This window comes from Folsomia candida, unplaced genomic scaffold, assembly GCF_002217175.1.
Source record: "Folsomia candida strain VU population unplaced genomic scaffold, ASM221717v1 Fcan01_Sc001, whole genome shotgun sequence".
Classification (NCBI taxonomy): domain Eukaryota; kingdom Metazoa; phylum Arthropoda; class Collembola; order Entomobryomorpha; family Isotomidae; genus Folsomia; species Folsomia candida.
The window spans coordinates 734977-744079 of NW_019091193.1; the positions used below are offsets into that span (position 1 = coordinate 734977).

At 37.2% G+C, this 9103-nt stretch overlaps 1 protein-coding gene across 1 annotated transcript; it reads right to left on the reverse strand.

Annotated features, from left to right (window-relative positions):
- Positions 1-5700: 5700 nt before the first annotated feature.
- On the reverse strand, positions 5701-8304 carry LOC110860723 (bacillopeptidase F). Its single transcript, XM_022109824.2, has 4 exons — positions 7718-8304; positions 6622-7175; positions 5988-6159; positions 5701-5896 (listed from the first exon to the last, which is right to left on the reverse strand). The coding sequence occupies exons 1-4, from the start codon at positions 8277-8279 to the stop codon at positions 5856-5858; spliced, it is 1329 nt and encodes a 442-aa protein (XP_021965516.1). The 5' UTR covers positions 8280-8304; the 3' UTR covers positions 5701-5855.
- Positions 8305-9103: the final 799 nt, after the last annotated feature.

Below are 9103 nucleotides of genomic sequence, written 5' to 3' on the forward strand. Positions count from 1 at the left end.
ATGAGGCCATAATTTTCTCCTTTGCACACAAATCAGCCGCATTTTTTACATAAGGCGACAAAGTTTTAAATCCTTCGTGACATTTTAACCCGTCCTCCATATTGCTGAGATAGCGGAAATGATACTCTTCGACGCTGTCACTAAAAACGGTTGCCAATAAAGGCAATGCTAAACACAGCATGATTACACGATTAATAAAATTGACCATGATAAATATCTAATTGGCAAACTTCGTCGATTAATGTGAATACTCTATGTAGTGGAGTGAAAATGCGAGATATGGAAAAGAATTCCACACAAAATAGCAAGAACAGGATGTCCTTCCTTGGCTAATAGGCTATTGTTCCCGGTTTAATTAGTACTTACTTCACCACCATAAATTTGCAGAATAATGCAAGGAAAATTACAAATCTCTTGCGGTTAATTATAAGTACATACAAAATATTTTTGTGTCCATAGATTACAAGTATTTAAAAAATTCACAGGGTGAAGAAAATCGATCATTAACCTGGTCAAACGCGTTTAAAGTTTAATAAGTAGCCATGTAATTAGATCAGTGTCAAGTACACATTCCACAAAAGTTTAATTAGATTGATAAGTACTTGTTTTCATATATGAAAACACGAATCTGCATATATGTATACATACATATTCGTGTATATCTACATATGTACATATACCGGACATGTTTCACTATTTTGAGTTGTCTTGTAAACTCATGAGCGTGTATGAATTTCTCATTTGTACATACATATTTGCACACTAAAAATAATTTTTTCAAAATAGTTCGCCACCCAATTTTAGCAGAAAATCGCTTCTAGTACACTGTGCCATTTAGAAGATAAATATAATATTTTAGTTACTATTAAAGACATAGTGGAAATAAGTATAAATATACAGGCTGCCACAAGGTTATTTAATATTTAGCTTAAGTGTTATGCTCTGTTGTAGTTGTAAAAGTTAAGACAAACGTGAGATCATTCAACATAGTCAACAAAGTCATTAAAATATATTATTTTGCACAACTGCAATAAGTACCAAAGTAATTAAGTTTTCTTAAATGACAAATTTCTTAAGTGATTCGTTAAACCAAACCTTATCCTTGTGCAATTTTATATTTCGTGGAATGCCTAACCCATAGCTGTTATTATTCTTTAAGTTGTTTACCAACTAGCGTTGGACATATCACTATTTAAGTAAATGTTCTGTTTCGCATCGATCAAGAGTTACGTACCATTACACACACAAATAAATACATAAAATTGCAAACAACCTATCAACTTTCTTCTCTAGTTTAAAGTTTTGCAAGCCAGTTTACTATGTGATGTATCGCAATTCTATATATATAGCCGTGGCTACTTTATTTAATACTTAATTTAATCTGAAATAGAGTCGTCGAAAACTTTATATTGCTTCATTTACTCAAACTTGCATATGTAGACTGCTATATCTGTAAATACTTTATGTTCGTTCTGGGTGAAAGTCCTTGGCAAGGTTTATTTAAAGTTGGGGAACCAATATGTAAGACTGAAATATATTGAGGAAATTCCCGCAGCACTTGATAACACGAGGTAAGTTTTGTAAAATAATTTATCAAACTTTGGCAAATTAAAAAGACGCCCTTGATCTGAGTAAGTTTACAAAAAATTGCAAGCTAATTTTCCTTCCAAATATTTGTAACATTTTTTAAAACGTTGTAAATTTAGAGAATTTACGAGTTTTCAATGTTACCAAGTGTTAATTGCATAATTATTTGTTTGAATAGTTCTGCATCTGTAATCCTAAAATGAATCCGGAAACGTCACGATTTTTTAAAATTCCCTCAACTTACACTAAATTAATAAGCATAGCACTAACCGCTGCCTCCATCACGCATGGATTTTCAATTTCTTGTATTAACCAGAAGACGCGGATTTGTTCAAGAAACAAGTTGCATTTGTTCCTCGCGTGTGCTTCTATTTTATCAGAAATTTTGAGGGTTGCCATTTACCTGGAATGGTTTCATGGCCACGTTTTTTGCCCAAAAGATTCTAATTCTGTCGAGACTTCGATGTGGAAACAAATCATGATGTTTTACTTTGTCGAGGCTGTCACTATTATTACCGTTATTAAAGGGATCCTTTTATGGAGACAAGACGAGATGGAAACATTGACCAAGGCATGTTTCGATTTCGAGTTATTGATCAACGTTATGGCAAGTAAGGCAACATTTACATAAATAAATGTGTTTGAAAACAGCGCTTGTATTTAGGACGAGTTTGCATTGCTATTTTGAAATTTTGCAATTGAAAGTTAAACACTGCAAAAAAGTGTTTTTTTAGAGCTATTTTGACCTGAAGGAAATGCAACTAGAAACTATTTACATACTTCCCGACGCTATAGGTCATATGCCGCGTCGCTAGATGGCGCATATTTCTTGTACTTTCCCACAGTTTTTGGCATCTTGTATGAAGTCCTTTTTCTTAGGTGAAGGGAAAGTAACCATAAAGTGATCATGTTAAAAGATCACCATGGTTACGGCGAAGCCTAGGTATGCATTCAGCTGCAACTTTGAGAAACTCCCACTGAGATTTCTCCCCAACCGTTCGTTGTACGGAAAACATGTTGAAACAAAATAGTTAGAGAATTCGGTTCTACAGTGACATTTTTCTTATTTTTTCCAAATTCTAATTCCTTCAGGTAGAAAGTCCGATGGGTAAAGTTGCAAATCGATTTCTTGGCATCAAGGAAGTATTTCCCACCGGGGGCTTGCCATTTTTACTATTCTCCTGGATAATACGCACATTTTAAGCCTTTATTCAACTTAATCGGATGAAAACTCAAGGGATTAGAGCTTTTTGAAATATTGTCATTAAGCAACCTATTTACGTATATATACAGGTGTTAGGTTACTGGTTGCTAACGTATGCTAATAATGAGGGTATTCATTATTTCTTCGTATCCGTAGTATCATAAAATAGTTTACGAAGAAAAAACAAGGGGTCAGGTTTAGTAAAAATCGTAAGCGTAGTAACGTGATTTTCGATGAGAAAATCTTACGACGCTTACAAAATCTCGTAAGCGTCGTAAGTATTTTACGATACGAAGAATACTAAGGATACGAAGAAATAATGAATACCCTCAATGTCAGGTTTATTTTTTATTAGCATTACTATTTCAACATATGTAACATTCCTTAAAATTCTGAAAAATTAAGCATTGATCAAATTCCATGAAATACAATGTTACTGATCCACCCACTCGGGATTAAATTAGTATGCCACGCATTCACCCATGGGAAAGTTCACAACGTTTAAGAATTGATATTATGATTTTATACATTTAAGTTCACACTTCACTAAAAATAATTAAATAAATAAATTTTAAAAAACAAACTTAGGTGAAGGACGCGCTTAAAATATTAAAACAAGAAGCATTACAAAATGTTACAATATCGTTTAATATTTTGTAACTTTTCTTCACCGTGGGCCCAACTAACAGGGAAAAAAATACTTTCAGGCATTTTGTGTAAACGAAATACGTAATTTTTATATAATAAACTTGCTAGATTTGAATTATTATCTTTCAATAAATAGTGACTTTGCACATGTGGTATAGAGAAAATTTGCCAACGTCTGACTCATTTTAATAACTATCCCTGAAGCAGATAGACTTATCGTTTTAATTGTCGCTCTTTTAGTTGCATTTAGTGTTAATTATCGCTGTGAAAATGAAATAGGTAGTTGGGCCCACGGTGAAGTAAAAGTTACTAAATATTAAACGATATTGTAACATTTTGTAATGCTTCTTGTTTTAATATTTTAAGCGCGTCCTTCACCTAAGTTTGTTTTTTAAAATTTATTTTTAGCTTCTTCCATTCCAGTGCACGAAGTGTATAAAAGCACTACTTGTGGTAGCTCGGAAATGATTTTGTATAAAGCTTAGCGAGATTTATTTTTTTGCGAACGATGCCAACTCGTCGTACTCCTAACTGTAGGTATGATATCCAATTTTTGTAGGGTCTCCAAACTATGTGAGTCTCAAATCTGTCGTGATAGTTTTTATCTTTCTGGGAACATCTCTCGGAATTCCATTCATGGGCCTGGTCCTTTCTCTCTGGATGCCATGCATGCCTCCCCTATTCACGATGGGGATGAGATCTTGCGAATCGTGGGGTGGAAATGGAGGATTATCCTTAACAATTAAAATTATCCTGGGGCTGTTTGAATCGTATAATTTCTCAGCAATTTGTGGCCCACTGATCTATGCCATGCTGGGATTTCTCTACTATCCAACATTACTGTTGGAGGCTTGGCTAAAATTGTTGCAAAGGTACCTATATTCCGCACTTCTGTATTTAATATGGAGATGGCCTATTATATGCCCTCTGATTTTGACCAAATTGGTGTAAATCGATCATAAATGAAATTAGTAAGAAATTTGCAAACGACATGATCTCCACATTCGGAAGGTTAAGCAGAGATATTTGCATCCGAAGAGAAGAAAACTTGCAGTAAATTTGAAAAGCATAAAATTTGACAATTTTATGGCGCGCGTTTTCTCTTTTTAGGATGCAAATATCTCCGCCAAACCAGTGCATTGAAAGATTGCGTCTTTTGCTAATTTCATATTACATAAATTCTGTTACTGATTGACACTAATTTCGTCAAAATCTGAGAGCATACGCTGGGAGGCCTCCCTTGTGAATAGCTAAATTTAACTTCATTTTATAAGTACTGCTCAAATTTTATTGCCATTCCAAGAGAAATTCTGAACCTGCCATCCATCGCAGTTCAATATCGTCTCGCCCAAAGTTTCTCAAACTTGACCAATTTCGTGCTACGGACGCCAATCATGTCCATGATCCTGGGATGGGCGATGATGGCCGAAGTTACGACGCTGTACGTCTTCATGACTGCACAAAACTTACCGTACGCCGTTGTCGTGTACATGGGAGCCATGGCGACGAACATGTTCATCCTGATTCAAGTCGTCTTTCGTGCCTTGTCCGTCCCATACTTGACATCCAGAAAGTTTGCTAGGTGCCAAGGTCAACCGAGGGGGAAGTGGTTGTCGAAATTCTTGAGGTCATGTTCCCCCCTCAAAGTATCTGTGGGAGATGGAAACTTCTTTGATAGACTGACATCGCTGGTAATTTCCAACATGTGTTTGGACATGTTGATTACTCTACTGCTGACAGAGGCTTAAGAAAAATTAAAGAAGAATAGCAAAATTACTCATCTACATATGTAACTCGGTAATACTTATTCTGGATATAATTATTAAATATTATAACTTTAATCATGGATTTAATTTTCATATGCAAAAGTTGTTAATAAAGATGCAAGTAAATCTAAATTTAATTAATTAATTACTCATAAGCTATTTATCCGTACACATTATAGAATTTTGTAATGAGCATAGTCATGACAATATCTTATTTCGCATCGCAACTCATTTATCAAACTTGTGAAACGTGAAGGGATTTCGAATCAAAATACGATTTCGCAAATCTGTACAAATAGAATAATCTTGTGAAATGAAAACATGCACAGTTGCGAATAGTTGCGATATATGATAAATTTACGAAAAAATGCTATGGTGTTCCACCAAAAGTTTTACGAAATCTGGAAAATTTCGCAAAACTTTGAAAGTTATGTATTATGCAGTTCGCATGCGCTCAATGACTGAAGTTTACAAAGCAAAATGGCATACGAGAACTTTGTTTAAACGGTACTGGATTTATTTTAATTACGAATTAAGCTAAACTTTTCACAGGCAAAACTTCTTTGGACGCCAATCTAATTTATTTTTTGCATGATTTATGTAGATACTTATTAATAAAACCAATTTGGGAAAATACATAATGTGTCCGTCTACAATCCAAGTGCAGCAGCGACATCGATTCGTCCATGACCTTAATGATAAAAAGTTTATTAGAACACCAATTCAGAAAATGATAATCTAAATAATATTTTAAAAATTGACTCGTGGTGCATGGTTCTCACCAAAAGCATTATTCGGGAAATCTCCAGCTCCCGGAAGTCCGCAGCCTCTGTCGGCCGTGGTGAGCTGGGGCGTGGCACCGCTAGTCGTAAGGGCGGCGTAAACCTCGTCGTAACCCCAGGTCGGGTTGGCCGAGAGGAGCAGGGCGATAGCTCCGGCCGTGTGCGGGCAAGCCTGGCATTAAAATATCGACATTTTGACCAAATTCGTTATATGGTTTATTTCAAAACATGTCCCTAAGAGATCAGACACATACATCAATCATGTCCCAAAACTCGAGATGTTTCAAAATTTCTCAAAATTAAGACTGTTTCTTTAGTATTTTGTGGAAAACAGGATGTTTGCGGTTCCTTGCTTCTCAAATTTTGGAATTTTCGTTATACCAGATAATACATATATACATATTTTTGTCTTTTTTGTAAAAAAAACTCAGAAATTGGTAAAAAATATTTCATCTTTTACAGATTAAAATTATGATTGGTTATCCGGTGTAATATCGTACTCAATAAAGTTTCATGTTTCATATTGAAGACTTATGGTCACAGTGAGGTTAACGCATAAGTTATGCATTAACCTCAAGAATGCTATGCGGCATAGCGTTCTCAATATTTAGTGGTAATAATATGCTAATCTCACCATTGAAGTTCCTGAATAGGTCACATAATTATCGGCACTCGTCCCACATGAGACGACTCTAGTTCCTGGCGCGGAAACATCCGGTTTCAAGAGCCCCGTGGAACTCGGGCCTCGTGAGGATGGATTCGACGGGGGAATGGCGACTGCATCTTGTTCATCCGTATTTCCCACGGCAATCAGATTCGGCTGATCGCCGGGTGAGCCTGCCGTTCGACAATTTGGACCAGAATTTCCAATTGCAAAAACCGGAATAATTCCCGCCGCGCGCCAAGCAGAAATTTGCGGATTAAAAAAAGTGCTTCCTCCCCTACCGCCCCAAGAATTTGAGACGATATGCGGTTTCGGGTTGGCCGTTAGCACGAATTCGGCGCAAGTCGTCATGGACGCCTCGCCTCCATCTCCTTGATGATTAAGTCCCCGGCAGGCAATCCATTTCGCCCCAGGAGCAACGCCGACGCCATTCGTGGTCCCGAGAACAGTTCCTGCGCAATGGGATCCGTGTCCATCGACGTCTGTGGGGCCTGGAGTGTTGTAGTGCGGGTCGGCCCAGGCACCTGGATATAGAGTTTCGATTGGTAAAAACGAAATTGGCAAAAGAAGTGGGAAAAGGCAATTTTACCACCCGTCCAAAATAGGCGGGTGTGAAATAGGAAAAATTGAGAAAATGAGGAAAATATTGCTTTCGGGAAACAACTTTGAAATAAACCTCTTAAAGCTTAAGACTTTCAAAATTTGATTATTTTGTAATCTTTATCATTCAAATTCTGGGAAAAATAAGTTGGTAATAATTTGTATCTTTTTAAGTATCTAATGTTTTCAATTGACATGAGTTCATATTTGGAGAAATTTGGAAAAACGATCAAAACTGTTCAAAAGTGAGCGTATTATACATAAAAATGTTCAGAAGTTCATGAAAATGACAACTATGAAGTCTAATTCCGGAAATATTGATTACTAAACAATGTGTTTAAAACAAGTTAGCTGTCCCCACGACTAAATAAATACATAGCCCGCCATATTTTCCCATTTTGGCCGGTAAAAACTTCTTTCCACCTGAAAAATAGTTGTGACTGGGGAAAATAAAACCCATATTTACCTGCATATCCCTCCTTAAGTGCGACATGATCAACGTTCACACCAGTGTCAATGATAGCGACGACGATGCCCTCTCCTCGCGTGCGGTTCCAGGCTTCGGGGGCCCTGATTTTGTTAACGCCCCATTGGTTAAGGCCCTGCCTGAGCGGGGCGGCTGGTCCGTGGCTGATCGTAGGAAATGCAGAAAAAGTGTGCTGTTTCCGAAGGGTAAAGTCCCCCGGGGTGGCTTCAAGAAGCGACAACTTTTCAGGGGTGAGACCCTTAACCAGAATTATGTTGGAGGACCAAAATTGTTTCGTTTCAAGGCCGAGGGAGTTAGCGACGGAGACGTAGGGCGCCTGCGCAGCGGATGTGAGTCCTTGAAGTGAAGCGACCAGTGCGGTCACCTTGGCGTCGCCGGAGAGCGAACGGAGCGCTGGGTTGGCCTCGACCTGCGCCATGATTTGGGGTAGCTGGAGAATCGCGGTTGTCTCGCCATTCTGCACGGCGGTGGCGAGGTTGATGTCGACCCGGCCGGCGAAAGCGAGCGCGATGGTGGCAGCGAGAAGGATGAACAGCTTCATGGTCGTGATGGCAGGTGAGGCTATTAATTCAAATTGATGATCAAAGTGCTGAGAGTTTTGGTCCTTTTATATGCGACCAGTCTATTCTATCATAATAAGTGAAGGGAATTTCCAGTTTTGATAAGGTAAAATTTACATAATTCGATAAAGTCCTTCAGCATTTCCAGTGGCGAGATGTGTTATGTTATTGCACAATGGGCAAATTTGTTATTTGCGGAAATCCAGTGTATGTATGTACTTATGTACATATGCACATGTACGTACATACATATGTATTTAGTTTGCAATACATAAATGTATAATATTTAGTTACATAACTTACTTCAAATTGAGATAAGCATGTCACCCCATTTTCTCACTATAAATATATATTGCTCAATCACTAGTCTTTATCTGTAAAATATTGTGTGGGTTAGTATTGATACATATGTGTCGAAATCCTTATTTCTATTGCATATACATATTAAACTTTCTGTGAGCATTGTATTTTCTGCAGAAAGCATTCGCATCGCGAAAATGCGCAGAAATTCATTTTCGACGTAAAGGAGAAAAGTCCACTCTATATCTCCATATTATTCAAATACATACACATGTGGGTGGTAACAGTGTTGCCGATGATTTCCAGATGAGATGGCCGCAAATACAGTATAATTAGTCTCCAAATCGTGGAAAATGGAGATTTTAAGCATGTTTGGACTGCCAGATAAATACTGGAAGCAATGATATAAATTCCCACGAAATGAAAAAATTGAAAATTTTTCAGCCACCTTGTTTTCAACTCATTTGTGGCTCTTGTACAATTTGGTCTCATATTAAAATTAAAA